The 19,637-nt window shown below is 42.4% G+C and overlaps 1 protein-coding gene across 1 annotated transcript; it reads left to right on the plus strand.

The window, feature by feature from the left end:
- Positions 1-15,607: 15,607 nt before the first annotated feature.
- Positions 15,608-16,369, plus strand: LOC107305232. The gene has a single exon (XM_015842158.1). It carries the CDS (start codon positions 15,608-15,610, stop codon positions 16,367-16,369), a length of 762 nt encoding a protein of 253 aa, XP_015697644.1.
- The last annotated feature ends 3,268 nt before the right edge of the window (positions 16,370-19,637 follow it).

Below are 19,637 nucleotides of genomic sequence, written 5' to 3' on the forward strand. Positions count from 1 at the left end.
ATCAGAAAGTTACTGATTAATCTTCAACTATTAGCTGAAAAAATCCTGTGAAATATGTCATGAAATTTTGTCGCATTCCTTTGTTTCTTTGTGCTTTCAAGTTCCTTTTGTCCCAAAATAGATTTTAGCTCACTTTTACTTTACATAAATTTTAAGTCAGTTGTTTTAGCAGTAGGAATCAACCAAGTGCATTCTTTCCATTGTCTGCAGTTAAAAAATTCATAATATACTTGGGAATTTGCATAACTTACATTTTACACACTAGACTATTGTGGCTGAGTTCAGAATTTCAGGTGGTGAGCAATTCTCTTTACATGCTCGTCACTGAGTTATTAATTTATCTTCTCAGGTTTAACTTTACCGAAATTTACTAGGACCATATACTGTTTTGCTCTGCTCTGCTCTGCTCTAATAAAAGGAAAGAAAATACAAGCTATCAGCAGGCAGCTTCTGTATGTGGTAGAAGAATCATCATATGCCATCATCTTTGTTATTGTTATTTATAGATCGGGCTGTTTTCTTTAGGTATGTCACCGCTTGTTTTTGGTATTTATTCGCTTATTAATGGTCTGGGTCTCATCATGTAACAATATGGTTGTTTTGGGGGTGCACATCATGTCTGCCATATATGATCTTGATTAGTTTCCTTAGACTAGCAAAGAAAATTAAATGTTTTTAATTTTTCATAGCATTGTTCTTAACACAATTAGTTCTCAGGTTTTGAGCTTTGGTGCATAGAGCTGTGCTTATATCTCATCAACTTCTCACTCTTTAATTTCTCTATTCATTGAATTAAAAAGCATAGTATTGCCTTTTAATCTTTTCAGGTCTGGCTCATAGGTTATCACTTTTATACTCTTGCGGGTAATGGATACTAATGTTTGGTGAAGAAATGGTACAAATTAAAGTTAGGAATTTTTTGCAACTTTGCAGTGACCCTCACCCTCTTCCGTCCTTCAACTTGTGGACAAATTCAACTTGTGGACAAATTAGATTTTGCCTCTAAAAACTAACTTGTTCAGTTAGTGTTTATTGGTTTCAGTTCAATCTTTATGCTGAAGAGTAAGAAGAAAAACATGTTGAATTGGTGAAATGAAAGAGATGAGTAATGCAGAAATTGTAAATTTCAGACAAGGATTTCACTCTGAATTTCTGATCTTCATGCATTCGCATCATATGAAGCCTGATATTGTGCTGCACTTGTTTTGATCTTGAGCTGTAGGACTGCAACTGCAATACAAACAAGCTGTTTCACAGTCTCTTAGATAGTCAACTTGCAATTGATCAGCCATTCAACCAACCGTGGCTCCTGAATTTCCGATAGTTATATTCTCTCCAATACCCTTCCTAAGCCAGGGGGAGAAACCACCGTGAGCCAAACGAGCCCTGTGTAGGTTTCATCCCCACACAGTCACCCTCTCTCCTCCCTTCCCCAAAACCACCCCAAATGGAAGGGGGTTTTGTTGGCATTGTGTTGTAGATCGATTGGAAAGGTAAACCCCTAGGGAGAACACTAATTTTGTCAATTGGTTCGCATGGATGATTGATATGCGATGGTGAGAATTTATTAACCTTTTCAAAACCCTAATTTACGTAATGTTTTACATTTTCGTTATTGATTTGGTTCTTGCCGTGATTTGGGGAATATGGCTGGCGATGTTTTGTCAACCGAAAGTATATATGTTATACTGTTTATTTTTAGTTCGGAGTTGAACCGATGGTTTGATGAAAAAGTGATTTAGGTTAAATTGCAATATATGTAGCAACAAAATTATTTGTAATTTTATGATGGTTAGGAAAGACTATGTCGACTATTCTTTGGAACAACTACCACCACCGAGTGTAAAACACCCAATGTGTTGGTGTGGGATGATTATTGTTTTTAGATCAGTCATGACCGGGATACTTCTGTGCTGAGGTACTGGATGTGCCGCAACTATGCGTACAGTCCTAAGAAACATAATCCTATGCCTAAGGGAAAGAAGGGGAGGGCAAAAATGGCAGTGAAGGTAATGTTGTTTAATATTATTGTTTTGTCTTGAATATTTGCAACTTTGTCGTCAAGATATAATCTATGATGTAATGTGTAGTAAACTGGGATCCCGCCTTCTCGTTGTGACTTTATCGAGTGGATTGATAAGGAGATGGATGTGTTCCATACCAGAATGATTCACTAATGGCGCGAGTGGAAGAAAGAACATGAGGAGCGCCAACGCTAGGGAGTTGGAGCTAATGAAGTTGACAAGACATAATAGGGAGATGGAAGAATGAGCTCAAGATCAAACAAGGAAGTTGGCTAGGGCGCAACTTGCAAATGATGCGGACTTGAAAGCGGCAAGGAAGGGCAAGTACTCGTGGTGCACCCAGCACTGCAATGGAAGTTGTTACCCAAATTTCAATTCACTAAGACATTCAATAGCAATATTATACGACGTTACACGCTGAACCGTGTGCGTGTAATATTGATAGTTTGTTGCCTTTTGCATTGACAACAATGTGTTTCATTGAAATGTCTCCTTTCAGATCTTCTGTTCGGTTTGAATTCCTTAAGATGTGATAACGAAAGCATCCACAACTGAGTATCTATCAATATCCAATTCTATTGTGTTATATTACGCCACATATCACTATAAACTGCTGATATCGTTGTTTTCGTTTCAATGCCATATGAATGTTGATGATGGCATGCAAAGTTGCATATTGGGAGGCTCACGACATACCGGAGGATACAAATGCTGATGAATAACCAATTCCTGCAATGGACGACAATAGTGGGACAAAATTTTCAACGAATCAGCATGAGATTGCTAGATGCCATTGAAATATAGTGGGACAAAATTTTCAGTCCCTAGGGTGAAAACGTTTCCATGAGACTTCCTTTCATTGAAGAAGTCTGTGACTTGTTCTAGGTGATATGAGGTTAAACAAGCTTTAGAAAAATAAATGCAAAGAAATAAAAAGAACATACCAGAATGTGAGCATTACCAACAAATATTCATTCTTTATATGTTAGGTTCAGATGTATATCATTTATTATATTCAACCAAAAAGAAGAAATGACAACAAAGTTGTATATAGTTGGAGGATAAAATTACAATGTGTAAAACAAGACAGGGGTTTTATACAATGACACTGTACATCAATTTGGAAAAGGCTAGTGTTAGGAATTTGGAACAGAAAAGACATGCATGCATATATCTATGTGTATACCTATTATAAAAGCAATTAGGGCTTCCATCATCCGTTTAGCGCGACTAATTCCAATTTGTTTCGTCTAACGTTCAATTAGGCCACATATGAGTTTATGGTCCAACGGTAAAGATGTTCACGTTGAAAACATGAGATCTGGAATTCAATCCCCCGAAGAGCTCTATTTACGTTCTCTTTTGCTGATAACCGTCGGCCGTTTTATTTTTTTCCTTTTTGCTACAACCCTAAACGCCGGATGTTTTTACCATTTTCTAAAAAAGGTCCAATCCAAGTAGAAATACAATTAATAGTAAAAGTGGCTGTAGTCTTTCATCATATCAGGTGGAAACATAATTTATCTTTAATTTTGTAAAAATTACAATCAAAATAGAGATAAAATTAACAAAAAAAATGAATGCGATTTTTTATCATATTAGGTGAAAACATGATTCAAATTTAATTTTTATTAAAAAAATAGAGTCAAAGTAGAAATATAATTAACAATAAAATGAAGTCAGGATAGTAGGATTCATTTATACTTTTTTTAAAAAAAATGAAAGAAACCATTCAGTTGGAGGAGACGCACAACACGGATGCCACAGTATTGCGTCCTATTAGGTGGAAACGAAATTTATCTTTAATTTCTTTAAAAATCCATTCCAAATATAAATTAATTCATAATAAAAATATAATCACAATAGCACTAGGATTCTATTTATACTTTCTTTGAAAAAAAATCAACCAACCCGATGCCGGCTATTTTAACGGATGGTTTGATGAAAAAGAGATTTAGGTTAAATTACAATTTACGTAACAATAAAATTATTTGTAATTTTAGGATGTTTAGGAAGGACTATGCTGGCTATTCTTTGGAACAACTACCACCACGGGGGGGTGTAAAGCACCCAATGTGTTGGTGTGGGGATGAGGGTTGTTTTTAGATCAATCATGATCAGGATACTTATGCGCTGAGGTATTGCATGTGCTGCAACTATATTTACAGTCCTAAGAAACATAAGCATGTGTCTAAGGGAAAGAAGGGGAAGGCGAAAATGGCAGTGAAGGTAATCTTGTTTAATATTATTGTTTTGCCTTGAATATGTGCAACTTTGTCATTAAGATATAATCTATGACGTAATGTGTTAGAACCTATGATACCACCTACTCTTTGTGACTTTAACAAGTGGATTGATAAGGAGCCATACTAGAGTGATTCACCCATGGAGCGAGTGGAAGGAAGAATTTGAGTAGCGCCAAAGCCAGTGAATGCTAATGAACTTGGAAGAAAGCACTAAAGATGCAAAAAAGCTAGCTAGGGCACACCTTGCAAAAGATGCGGGGTCGAAAGCAGTAAGGGCAAGTAACCTTGGTGCACCCAATAGCACAATCGAAGTTGTTACCAAATTTCAATTCACTAAGACATGTAATAGCGATACTTTGAGACGTTATCGCGTTGAACCGTGCACGTGCAATAATGATAGTTTGTTGCCTTCTGTATTGACAGCAATCTGTTTCGTCGAAATGTCTCCTTTCAGATCTTCTATTTGGTTTGAATTCCCTGAAATATGTGATAATGAAAGCATCCACAACTATCCATCAATATTCAATTCTATTGTTGTGTTGTCTTACGCCACATCTGACTATAAACCACTGATATCGTTGTTTTCGTTTCAATGCCATATAAATGCTGATGATGGCATGAAGGTTGCCTATTGGGAGGCTCATGACATACCGGAGGATATAAATACCTATGAATAACCAATTCCTGCCATTGCCATGGACGATAGGAGTAAAAACGGGACGGATATTTCCCGACCGCCCGCCCGCCCATATTAATTCGGGACAAATTCAGGTCAGATATTCGGGTACCCGGTATTTTACGCGGATCCGGATCCAAATCCGGGTATTTTTTGGCGGATATGAGATCGGGTTCGGGAGGGTAATACCCGATGGATACGGATTATCCGGGATATATTGCGGATACTATCCGGATAATACCCGGATTAATATCCGGTTTAATGGGTGACATTTGCTTTCGGCCCATCAAGTTGAAGGCCCAACATAGAAACACAGTTACATGTGGCCCATCAAGGTGATAATACCCTAACTTACATACGCACGCACGCGGGCTCACGGGGATGGGACAGACGGACGCACGCACCCAGCTCTCGCACTGCCGCACCCCGCACACAACCCGCCGACCGCCGCCACCAGGCGCCAGCCTCCGTCCAGCCTCCGCCTCCTGCTGGCCGCCTCAAGCCTCCGCCCTCCGGTCCAGCCTCCGCGTCTCCCCGCCGAGGCAGCGTCTGGCGTCCGCCTCCTCCCGTCCAGGTGGCGTCCGAGCCGGCGTCCGCCTCCTGCCGCCGAGACGCCGTCTGGCGTGCACCTCCCGCCGTCTGACCTCCTCCCTCCGCTGGCCGCCTCGAACCTCCACCCTCCGGTCCAGCGTCCGTATCTCCCCGTCTGATTCTCTGTTAGAACTTAAAACTGGTTTTTGTTGCTCCAAGTGTATTACTGTACTATACCTGGTGACATAATTGCAACTTTGAAATAGTAGCAAAAGGACTATTACTTTTGCTACTATTTCAGTACCATTAGACATTAATATGTTGTTAGCCCCTAATACCATCGCATTTTGGGTATATGCAAATATTCAATAGCTATTATCTATGTGGTATATATGGCCGTTGTTTTGATTTGATATCCACATAAATATTCGTACCCGTAAGTGTTTGTATCCGTTTTGATACGTGTTTGTATCGTATTTGTACCCGGTATTATCCGTGATTTTATCCGTATTCGATAATATCCGTATTAGATCCGAACCCGATTGCAAAATATGGGCTAGGATATGCGAAAGGTGAAATTCGACCGAACCCGACCCGTTTTCACCCCTAATGGACGACAAAAGTGGGACAAAATTTTCAACAAATCAGCATGATATTACTATATGCCATTGAAATATATTGAAATAAAGTGGGACAAAATTTCAGTCCCTAGGGTGAAAGTGGTAAGGTCCGAATCAGCCCCAGCGAGCGCCCACGGCACGCACGCGCCAATCATACAAAACTGAAATACATAAAACAGGATACATACAAGATTCATGGGTTAGGTTTTACTGCCGCAGTCCTTCACGCCGGAAAATGTGATTTTTCATATTACTAGTTTATTGAGTTTCACGTAAAGTAAAAGCATATACATTAACAAAATTGTATTCCATCCGTTCTACTTTATAAGGATTTTATGATAATAAATCTAGACACATATATATATTGATACGTAAATTAATCCAAATAAAATCAAAAAATCTTATAATATAGATCAGAGAAATTAGTCAAAATGAACTTAAAAGCTACGGAACTTAGTCGTCAAAATGAACTTAAAAGCTATACGCTATAAATAATGTACAATGTTATACTTGATGAATTTTAGCTTAACTTTTCACGTTACTAACATTTAAGTCAAATACCAAATTTAAGCAGAAGAAATAGAGATGGAGATAATACTCCATATCAACTGGACGAATGAAATTGAATTGTTAACCAGTGTAGTAAAAGGTACACTATATATAGCCCATGGAGGAATTTCATAAATTAAGAATTGCGTACAATTAAAATTAGCGTTGTAATAAGAATGCAGGAGACACATGCAAAAAAAGGCTACCTGTCCGCGTCATGCGTCATTTCATAAGTTGAACAAAGAAGTAGACAAATAGGTAAAATAATACGTCAAATGAACAAAGTTCAGAGAAACACAATGTTTCACCTGTCCACAAACTAAATAAATCCTGACCAGGGGATGAATCTTCCAAATAGAAACCTAAGTACGGAGTTGAAATGATAGCCGGGAGCCGTGGCAAAGATATTCAATTTTGCTTTGCAAGAAGCATATTTTGGATGAGGAAGTGATGGACCCAACCTGGTCACAATCACCACCCTATTATACGTAGGTGCAGGTCCACAGTTGGAAAGAGAACATATCTACCTTCTGGTTCGAAGCCCAAACATAATACTCCCAGACCATTTATAGCTCTAATGCTATGCCAATTCTTAACTAGAGCTTGGATCTTAACAAATACTCAATTAATATGATGACAACTGATGATGCAAGAAACATTCTGAACAGGGCCAGACCTGACGGAAATTCATACATTGCTGGGTTGTTATCTTTCACAAAATCCATCAAATAACTCCGTTATCCCTCACACCCCTTTCCACCTCCTTAAATTGTTTTTTTTGGAAAAATACCTTTAAACTAATATGAAAACTTCAAAAATGCGTTGCTCTAAAAGTGGATAGGAATTCAATGTGCCATTATCTATCAACTGACTTATTTTGCATGATAATGTATCTAAATTAACACAGGAAATTAGAAAAACAAAGAACTGCTCTCAAAGGTGGATAGGAATCCAATTTGCTAGTTTATGGCACAGCAATGTTATTAAAATAGTTAATAAGGGAAAAACAATACAAAAGTATCAAAGTTGGATCAATTGGTATTGTTCTTATTTAATCAAGTCAACAGACAAAACATCGATGCAGGTACTCAGAACAAAATACAAAACAACTAAAGAATGAGCAATTTACCAATTGGTTTGGCTAATGAAAAGAGCTTGTCAGGACATGCCCTAGCTTTCACTGACCCAGGGCCTTGCTTTGATTTTGTATTAGTGCAATATTCATGGAAAGTGTATTTGGAGACCATAACCACTATGCAAATTCTTGTCCCATAACAAAGTATACATAAAAAAAAATTCATACCACGTGATATCGTCTTAATATGCTGCACCCATAATTATGAACAGAATCATAACCAAATAGTTTAACTAAACTGATTTATGAATTATGAATACATCAAAACGTTATTGAACACAATACATAACAATATGGACATCCAAATGATCTGAATAAAATTGAATGAATCAAGAAATTCAAGACTCACTTAACCATGTGGCTTGTAAAAATACTGTTTGCTAATTGGACGGCAAAGGACAGGGACTGAAAGCAGCTGTGTGACAAAAAATGAAACAGTGGAGACAAACATTTCGTAACCAAGCATGCTTTGATAAACAAACTCAAATGTGGAGCATATAGAATACTGCATTAAATGTCAATGATCACCAGTAAAAATGACACAAACATACAGTCAATTTTGTTTTCTTTCAGCAAGAATATTGAATATATTTCTTAATTTGTTACACAGCTACAGTACAATAAAAATTAAGAAAGATCAATTCATGTTCTCCTTTTGAGACACCAAATAATGTACTTACAAGGACATAACAGGGTAGATACCGAATGATTTAGGTAATACGAATAAATGACAATGCATCCTATCATTTTCCTATAATGGCATATACACTGTAGGGTGAATTTGAATAAGAGATAGAAAAAAACAATAAAACATTATAAAAATAAAAACTAGGAGCAATGCTTGATCCCTACTAGTAACAGCTCTCAACAATCAGTTTGCACTGGTCAATGTTGGAGTAAAAGTGTAAAACCCTTCATATCAGACAGTTCTAGCAAATTTTATAAAGTTGTTTCTGCATACAGTAATATTCCTATTACAAATTATGAATCTTACAAAATTACATTATTCAATGGAAAAAAGAAAAACTAGCTCCGTATTCAATAGAAATTATGCATACAGTATTGTTGTTGATATAAGATGTCAAAACACATAACCAAAAAATGAAAAAGTATAATGGCATCTGTAATTCTGCCTACCACTTTAAAGAAATGCAGACAAACTTACGTAGCATTATAAGTAAGATATCAATTAAGAAACGCCCTTCCAATTATCTACAGATTCCTTGACTTCAAAAGTGAAGGTACCTATGACTATGTGGGCATGCTACAAAATCTTACAAGGAAGATAAGACAGCCCCAAAAAGATAGAAACACTGCATATTATTTCCATCAAATTCAGCATTTGAAGCTTACAGATGACAGATTTATGACCCAACAAATACCGCATCTAGCGACAGAGTAAAGGGGTTACGACACACGGATCCGTAGATGCATGAGGTACAGAGATTATATGGCATCAATAATCGTACACACGTGTTGGCCGTCGACGGCGCCGGCTACTTCTTCGCGCCGCCGGCCTTGTTCTTGGGGTCCGTGGATGTCCCGCCGCCGCCGCCTCCCGCAGCCTGCGCCGCCTTCTTGGCGGCCTTCTCCTCCAGCGCCTTCTTATCCCTGCGCCAAACCGAAGCACGGAGATCTAGCAACCCGGATCGGATCGGGGGACAGGGCAGATCGAACCGGGAAGGAAAATCCGGCAAGCAAAGGCGACGGCACGCACCTCTCGCGGCGCTGCTCCGGGGTGAGCCCGTCCTGGGAGCCCTTGGCGTTGGGCTTCCGCGCCTGAGCGCGCTCGCGGTCGCGCTCCCTCTGGTTGCCGCGTGCGCCCTCGCAGTCAAGGAAGGAAACAGAGAGAGGGGAGGAAAAAAAAAACAACGGATCGCCGCAAGCTAACAACAACGGAAGGGGATCGCGACAGCGGAAACACGAAATCGAGATCGAGATCGAGAGCGCAAAGGATATGAGTCATCTTCCTGAATCCTCGCCTGGCCCTCGACCCTGGCTTCGCCCGCCGGAGACGACGACCTCGCCGACGACGACACGGATTCTCTCTCTGTCTCTCTCTCTCTCTCTCTCCTCACGCCTCTCGCCTAGGCGGAGCTCGTTTTGTAGGGGAGGGGAAGTAGTACTTGGGGAAGGCGGTGAGGAGTTTGCGGTAGGGATCGATTAGGACTTGGAGGAGACTGTTTTGTGGGGCCGACACTTTCGTCGGCCCACTTGTCAGTGGGTGTAGGGTGCGTCCCTGGGGTAACTGTGTACTCTTGTTTCCGCCGCGGGAAGGCGCTAGATGCTAGGCTAGACGCGGTGCGGGTTGGGACGGGCTTTGGGCCGTATGGGCTAGGTCCCACCGATTCAAGGTTGGGCCCAGTCGATTTGTCGTGGTAAAAAGTTCATTTCATATTCCTCAACTTTGGTATTCTTCCCAGTCGTATTCTTCTTGCACAAAACCGGGTATACGAATCTAAATGTTTTGGATTTGAGGCATCCCAGCATTTTGCGCTGAAGTAGTCACCCGTGCAGACTGATGCGTTCATGCGCAGTTGAGTGGAGGTAAGGCCATTCACAATACGATATAGCCTCAACATGTGGTCTCATAGAGAAAGGTAGCCCACCCAATTAGAATGAAACCACTTGTTTTACAGGGCATGTATCCTCAAGGCGCCCATCGTATCAGCCTTACTCTCTCTAGCTCTCCCACTCACCCACTCATCTCGTCTCTCCCCATCTCCCCATCTCCCCATCCACCACCCACCGCCCTCTCATCTTCTCCCCTCTCCTCAGCGACGCGCCCTCATCTCCTCACCTCCCCATCATTCTCCTTCTCCCTGACGACTCATCGGGCCCCTTTCTCCCCTCCCTATCCACTGTCTCTCTCGTGTTCTCCCCTCTTCCCGGCGATGCCCCCTCGTCTTCTCTCCTCCCCCACCGTCCTCCCTCTCCCAGGCGACAGATCCAGCCCCAGCGATGACAGATCCATCCTCGGCAGTGATAGATCCAGCTGGCACGAGCAGCTGATGACGTGCGGCTAGCAGCGCATGGAGAGAGGGCATCAACGCGTGGAGCTTGGGCATCAATGGTTCGAGCTGGGACAGTGATGGAGCTCGGCGCCGATGAATCGACATCCTATGGTGCAGGTCAAACTTGGCGGTGGCGGATTTCCAGTATTTTCTCAACCGTCACCCCTCCTCCCCTTTGGATCTAGCAGAAGCGGGGCGACGAACGCACCCAACGTGTCACCCCAGTCCTTGCCCTAGCAAAAACCCCTCTGCAGGATGAATGTGCCTTTGTGAGGGCATGGTCCATACCGATCTAGCATAGCAGCTCCGATGTGGTGGGTTATGGCCACTCTCGTCACGTCGAAGCAGTCTGAATGGACTAACTCTACATACACAGCCCCTCCACAGTATAGATGGACCTCTCCGCTCACTGTGACCATACTATACTGCATGCAGCTACACCACCACATAGTCACACCCAACGGGTCTCGTCTGCTACATCGTGTATGTACTAGTAACTATTAAAAGTAGGCCAAATTGAGTCCTTTGGTAATTTAGACAGTGATTTTGTCCTACATGAGACCACAGTTGATAAAGAATAACAGTTTTGTCGTATGTGGCAGTGACATGGCTGCCTAGTTAGTAAACATAATTTTAAAATTACTAGGACCCACATATTGCTTAGGACAAAATAGTGAGGCCCACATGCCCCTTCTCTCCTCTAGTAATCCTCTCCTCTCTCCTCTTCCCTTCCATCTCAACGCCACACAAATGGGAGGAGCATCTGTCCTAGTAGCGAACTAGTGAGTAGTAGCTTAGGATAAGGTGCAAGGTGAGTGCAATGGTGGACAGCAGTGGGGAGTTCACGCAGCCTGCAAGCACATGGGAATAGCTACGCGGAGTGCAAGACACAGCGCATGCACACGTTGGGCCGCCATCGTATGACGGTAGTACGTATCACAGCGCATGCTACACGAAAAGTATTGTACGTGTAGCATCACTCTAAGAACATAGCATGGGTCGGTAGCCACATAGATCTCCTTGGATGTGAGTAGGCGATGAGGAGCAGAAGAGGAAATAATTAACTTTTTGCCACTCTTAAAAATGACACTAACATATTTGCCACTGGATCCACATGTCATAGATACATGAGGACCCACGTGTCATAGACAGCGGGTGGCAAATATGTAAGGTGCCATTTCTAAAAGTGGCAAAAAGTTAAATCTTCCGCAGAAGAGTGCCTCAATCATCGGGGAGCGAGCTCACCTCTGCACCACCGCATCAGCCAGGGAGGTCAAGCCTCTGACCTTGTGTTCGTCGCTATAGTCTATAGTGGAAGGATGAATGCGGTAGTGACGATTGTGTCGTAGCTAGGGGTGAGCATCCAGTTAGTTTGGTTAAATGAAAATTTGGTTATCAGAATGTCAAGACCGGAAATAGTCTAGGAAAAGTCAATATGCATGCAATTATATATAGAGAGATGTGCTATAGATTAGTTAATCTATAGTAATATAAAAAACAGCAGTTTGATTTTTGCTAGATGCACTCGAAAGAAGTGTACACGGAATATTTTGAGCCATAAGATCTTCCTATGGAACGGTTCAGATCGCAACATTCCAGATGTGTCTTGCAATCCAACATGGAACTCACCCGATCTGCAGAGCGATGGCTTTACTGCCCGTCTTCCCCCAAATCCGCTAGAAATTGCAGTTGCACCGCTCTATGCCTTCATCTGCAAGGAGATTGCAACCTCCCCCTAAATCACGCTGAGCTCAAAATCCGTTGCATGTAACACTGCCACCGGCAACAGCGATAAGAGAGGCCTCATTGTCGCTCACGATTCAGTCACCATCATGTCCAATGAATTGAAGCACAAAGTATTCAAAGTAAGACTGGTACCCTTTTTTTTTTGTAATTCTTGTTCTATATATCATCCATTTGTCATATCTTGTCATGTTGACGTTTTGTTTTATTTCACTGCATAGCTTGAAGGGAGATGATTGGATTCTGATGTCGAAACTCGATTAGGATCTGCTCTGCTTCTGCAATCTGGCCAAATAAAATGTAAGATTATTTTCTTCTAAGTTGATATTGTTAGTAGCAGGGATGTTATATGATTAGAATTTAGAAAGCCAGCACGAATTGTTGTTACTAGTTGTTACTGAAGGTTATATACGTCTCACTTCAACTTTTGTTGTATGTATCTATCAGAAAGAGTTTAATGCTTAAGTTGTTGGACCTACACCAAGATTACTGTAAGAAATTCAAAACGAATGAATGAACACAAATAACACAGTGAAACACTCGCTATGAAGAACGGACAAATCCTGGCTAATCTTCGTATTTGTTAGAGAGTGAAATCTGTTGAGAATATGATCAGCATCCAAGGCGCAAGCAACTGCATGCAAGCAACTGCCTCCGCACCCACGATCAACAACTGCCATGCAGTTACCTGTATCATGTATAAATATGTACGGTGACCCATCAATAAAGAATAGTTCTTTTCTACGGTCATTTTACTTCAACACGTTATCAAGCTCGCACTGCCACTGAGTGAAGGAAGAGAGAGAGAGCAGTTCCCGGCGAGCCACTGAGTGAAGGAAGAGAGAGAGAGCAGTTCCCGGCGATCTCGCCGGAGAAAAACCAATCATCTCATCGGAGAAAAAAGGGTAAGTATGTTTTTAGGACTCACTGTTTCAATCCTTCTCGCCATCCTCCGTATCCTCCAGGGCACTGGAGGTCGCCAGAACCACCGCCGTCGCCGGATCTTCAGGAACCGCCACGGCTACATCTTCCACGGTCTCTTCCGCCGGAACTCCTTCCAGCGCCTGCGCTCCCATGGCCGTCGTCGACGCAGCGTCTTCAACGGCCGCCGCGGACGTCGCTCCAATGAGCACGGCAACAACCGCCGGCACCACTTCGGTGGCGCCCAGGCAGTTCCGGACCTTGGCATCCTTCGCCGTCCAGGGGGAGATCCAGGGGCAGGCCCTAGTCGGGTTGCAGCAACCACCAGCGAGCCAATACCTCGCCGGTGGTGCGCCATCCAGGTTTTGGACCATTGCCCCCGAGGCCGGACTACACCACCGCTCCACGACTCCCGTCGATGGAACCCATCGTCTTTGGGTACCCGCATCTCGGAGCGTCTGGGGTATCCTCCTTCACTGCCACGGCCACGATGTCGACCGTGGCCCCCTCATCGACGACGGCAGAACCGCCGCCCATACCGGCCACAATGGCAGCCAGGACGGGTGCGGCCCCGTTGTTCATCACAGTCGCTGACGACGAAGAAGAGGACCCAGAAGAGGCTCCGAGCGCAGTCACTGAGTCGTCGCCATCCCCCACTCCGCCGCCCCATCGAACTGCTCGGATGAGCACGGGTGGCCGAGGAGGAACACCAGGGCGCCGCCTCGCTGAGCGCCACCCGCCGGAGCCCTCACCTCCACCATCGCCGTCGGCCGACGACGCGCTTGACCTCTCCGAGGACGAGGACGCACGGACACCGCCACGCCGGTCCTCCTCGTCGGAGGACTTCGCTGTCATCATCAACAACGACGCGGCGCCACCACCGGCCGACCCCACCTCCAGCCTCAACTCGAACCCCGCGGACGCCACCACGAGCACACCATCACCTCATGCTCCGAACGGCGGTCGTCTACTCCGTCGCCTCTCACACCTCGCCAACACGTTACCGCGCCGACCGGGTCACGAACCAGGCGCGTGGTCGACGACGGCGAGGCGCTCCCTCCTTCCCAACGGCCACATGGACGGCATCCACCCCTCCGATGAGGAGGAGCGGCGCCGTCGCTGACCGCAGCCGCCGACGAGGTGGAGCGCCAGATCCAGGCTAGGCCGGCTCACCGGTGATGCGGCCAGATCTGGAAAGGGGAGGGGGAGGAGTAGTGCAGCAGCAGCAGCAGCGAGGTGGCGAGGTGGAGCAGCAGGGGGCGACGGCTTGGAGGCGAGGCTGAAGCAGAAAGGGGCGACGGCGCTTGTGCATCTGGGTTGTGGCGGCGTGGAGGAGAACACCGAGCGATGGTTTTAGCTACTGCCTCGTGTGCTGCCTCCTCACCTAACGCAGGCACTAAATGGGCCACAAGGCCACCTGGGTCTTAGCCCAGATTTGCTGTTTTTTTAATTAAGTCCCTAGGATTTTAATTATTAACAATATTTCTAGTCTATGTGATGTATCTAGTCAGTTTAGTCCTAGTATTTTACTGTATTTGTGTAAGAAATAGTTCAGTGTTGCACACTTTAAATTCCTAAATATGTATTAGGATTTATAAACCATATTATGTCCATTGTATATGTACTCCTGTGCATTTCACTATGATATAATATATTGTTCAATATGGTCCAACATTGAAATTTAAATATTTCACGTTTGACTCACATTTAATTCACCTTAATTAAGTTATTTGACTTAATTCAAGCAGAATTAAATAAATGAACAAACACAACACTGATTTACTTTAAATTTTGCAAATGAGATGAACATTTCTTTGCATATAGATATTTAATTCACCTTAGTTAGATTCTATGAGTCTAATTAAAGAAGAATTAAATGTCATCACATCACAGTACATCACTAGCATTAATTTGCAATATATGTTTATTCAGCTTCATTAGACCCTATGGTCTAATTCAAGTAGAATTAAACACTTGATCTCTCCCATAGAGATTTATACATCTTACAAGAATATGTTTATTCACCTTAATTAGACCCTATGTGTCTAATTCAAGCAGAATTAAACTATGAGAAATTTACATTTCTTATTACTACAACACTACCATACAGATTTTAATTAAATCTATGATTATTCCTAGGTAGGCTCAATGGCCTGTGAGTTCAAGGAACTTGCATTGGATGGCCACAATTACCCTACGTGGGCTTTGGACGTCAAGATAAGTCTGTCATCCAAAGGGATTGTTGCCGCCCTGACTCCACCAACGAGCAGAGACACGACATTTACTGATCAATCCAAGTACCAAGCCTTATATGTCATGAGGCATCACATCCATGCTGACCTCAAATCTGAGTATGCTTTGGAGAAAGAACCTAGCACCTTTTGGCTAGCCCTAAAAACAAGGTATGAACAACAAAAGGCAATTATCTTGCCTGAAGCTCTCCATGAATGGAACCATATCCGCCTTCAGGACTTCAAGTCCATAGGTGAATATAATCATGTTGTTCATAAAGTTTCTGCCAAATTACGATTTTGTGAGAAAGAGCCATCTGACGTAAAAAAGATAGAAAAAACTATCAATTCTATGCTTCCATCAGACAGGATCTTGCAACAGCAATACCGTAAGAAGGGTTATGACACCTATCCTGAGCTTATACATGATTTACTACAAGCTGAGAAGCATGATGAACTCACAATGAAGATTCATTGCCAACGACCAGTTGGATCAGCTCCTTTGCCTGAAGTTCATCATAATAATGCGCAGGGGAAAAAGAAGTTCAATGGCCCTAAGAACCATAAAAAGATCTTCAAAGGTGGCAAATCCAAGGGCAAGAACAAAAAGGGCAAGCCCAATGTGCCAGCTCCTGGTAAAGGCAATTCCAATGCACCAAGCGACAACAAATGTCACTAGTGTGGATGCTACAAGCATTCTACAAGGAAATGTCGTACTCCCAGGCACTTGATTGATCTGTACCAAAAATCTCTTGGAAAAGGCAAGACTGAAGCATCAGGATTTGAATCACACTTCAACCTCCAGCCTAAGATGCAAGATGGAGTGGGCTGCTCACAAGTTCCGTAGGAACCAAGTAGCAACGAGCCTCCACTGACGGTCGAAGACTATATGGACACGGAGAACACAATCGTCGAATTCGCTTCTGACGACCATGTTTGGAGACCTCAATTAGGATCCTACTCTGCATTAAATAGATACTTATTTAGTCCATTTGTGTGTTGTATTAAATAATAGTACTCATACTATGTATTTTAAGATGATGTAATTTTGTACCAACACTTTAAATAATTAATATATTATTTGTATGTATTTCTATTTGTCTGATAAGAGTTTTTTTTATATACTTCTTATTCATATAGATACTACGGGGTCAATCCGATGGCTGAAGAATTATGCCTAGTGGACAGTTGTACCACTAATTCTATACTTAGGGAAACGAAATATTTCCAAACTCTTACAAAGAGATCAGGAAATGTTTTGACAATCGCTGGTCACGATGCAGCCATAGTAGGCTCAGGCAGAGCTACGCTTCCCATGGGTACACAAATCACACTCGAGGATGCTTTATTGTATCCCGACTCGACCCGTACCCTACTAAGTTTTAGAGATATCCGACTCAATGGGTTAAATGTGAAAACTCATGACGAATATAATGAGGAATATCTCCTCATTACTAAGGATAATAAGTATGGCACAGAAATTCTGGAGAAGATACCTTCTCTACCGTCTGGATTGTACTATACATATATAAAACCCGTGCCACATGTTGCATACAAGGTAATTTTCTAGAATGTCAATGCATTCCAAATTTGGCATGACCGACTTGGACATCCTGGCATAGGGATGATGAGGAAAATTATCAGCAATGCCATTGGCCATAATCTTAAAAATGCCAAATTTCCGCAATCTTCAGATTTTTTATGCACCGCATCTGCAACGGAAAAATTGATCATAAGACCGTCCTTTCTTAAGATCAAAACGGAGCCACTCAAATTTCTTGAACGCATTCAAGGAGATATTTGTGGCCCCATACAACCATTATCTGGACCATTTAGGTATTTCATGGTTCTAATAGACGCATCTACACGATGGTCTCACGTGTGCCTATTGTCTACACGTAACCATGCATTTGCCAAATTCATTGCTCAAATCATTCGATTGAAAGCAAGTTTTCTTGAACACAGGATCAAAACAATTCGAATGGATAATGCCGCCGAATTCTCTTCCAGAGCCTTCAATGATTATTGTATGGCACAAGGAATTCAGGTGCAACATTCTGTTCTATATGTCCATACACAGAATGGTTTGGCAGAATCACTGATCAAAAGGATCAAATTGATAGCAAGGCCAATGCTTCATAATTGCAATCTACCAACCTCGTGTTGGGGTCACGCAGTTCTACACGCTGCTGATCTAATCCAATTGCGACCAACTGCATATCACAGCAACTCCCCGTTGCAACTTGTACATGGAAATCCACCAAGTATTTCCCATCTGCGTAAGTTTGGGTGCGCAGTATACGTACCCATCTCACCACCGCAGCGTACAGCTATGGGCCCTCACAGAAAAATAGGGATCTATGTGGGATATCAATCTCCGTCGATATTAAAGTATTTAGAACCTCTAACAGGGGATCTATTTATAGCCCGGTACGCAGACTGCATATTTAATGAGGATCATTTCCCGGCTTTAGGGGGAGAATTTAAGTACCATACAGAAATCCAGGAAATCAATTGGGATGATAAAACCATCTTATCCTCAGATCCACGTACAAGAGAAACTGAACTTCAAGTTCAGAAAGTCATAGATTTGCAAAATACTACAAACAACCTGCCTGATGCATTTACTGATAATAAAGGTGTCACTAAATCCTTAAATCCTGCTCAGAATGCGCCTGAAAGAGTGGAAATACCAAATAAAACCATTCAACTCCCTACTATAAGCAAGAGGGGGAGAAGTACAGCCGCAAAGCAAGAAACAACGCTAAATAAGCGTCAAAGGAAAGCACCCACTAAATCAGACAAGAAGTCTGATTTAGGGCATAAGAAGAGAAATTCTTCGAAATCAATAAATGCTACTCAATCCATAATTAATAGACACCAAAAGGGTTGTATACACCCTGTGGAAATACAAATTCCACAATCTAGCTCTCAAGTGCACACAATAAGAGAGACTGAAACATCGCAAAACCCTGATTCTCTCACATTGGGAAATAATGAGGAATCTCAGATGGGACATGAAATTTCCATCAACTATGCAAATTCTGGAGAAACACATAATCGTATTACTACGATTGTCGACACAAACTTTTCAGCTTCGGTTGTAGAAAATCTTCTCAATGATCCAGAACCTAAGTCCATGGCAGAGTGTCAAAAACGCTCGGATTGGGATCAATGGGAGAAAGCAATCCAGGCAGAACTAGCCTCACTTAAGAGAAGAGAGGTATTTTCATCAGTGATACTAACACCTCCAAGAATCTTTCCTGTGGTATTCAAATGGGTTTTCGTCCAAAAACGGAACGAGAACAATGAGGTGGTGAGATACAAAGCACGACTAGTAGCACAAGGGTTCACGTAGAGACCCGGCGTAGATTTCAATGAAACATATTCTCCGGTAATGAGTGGAATAACCTTCCGATATCTAATATCTTTGGCAGTACAAAATCATCTATCAATGCAGTTGATGGATGTAGTGACAACAAATCTATATGGGTCACTAGATTCGGATATATACATGAAAGTTCCTGATGGAATATCAATACCGAATCGCAACACAAATCGCAACATGTATTGTGTAAAACTGAATAAGTCTCTATATGGCTTGAAACACTCGGGAAGAATGTGGTACAACCGACTAAAGGAGTTCCTTGTACATAAAGGTTACTCTAATAATGATGATTGCCCATGCGTATTCACAAAGAAATCTTCTATTGGATTCTGCATTATCTCAGTCTACGTTGATGATCTGAATATCATTGGCAACACTGAAGATATAAATGAAGCGCGTAATCATCTAAAGACGGAGTTTGAAATGAAAGATTTGGGTCAAACCAAATTTTGTTTAGGCTTACAACTTGAACATCTACCCACTGGAGTTCTCATTCACCAGTCTGCTTATATCCGAAAAATATTGGAAAAATTCAATATGGACAAAGCGTATCCATCTA

The sequence above is a fragment of the Oryza brachyantha genome, chromosome 11, assembly GCF_000231095.2.
Source record: "Oryza brachyantha chromosome 11, ObraRS2, whole genome shotgun sequence".
NCBI lineage: Eukaryota > Viridiplantae > Streptophyta > Magnoliopsida > Poales > Poaceae > Oryza > Oryza brachyantha.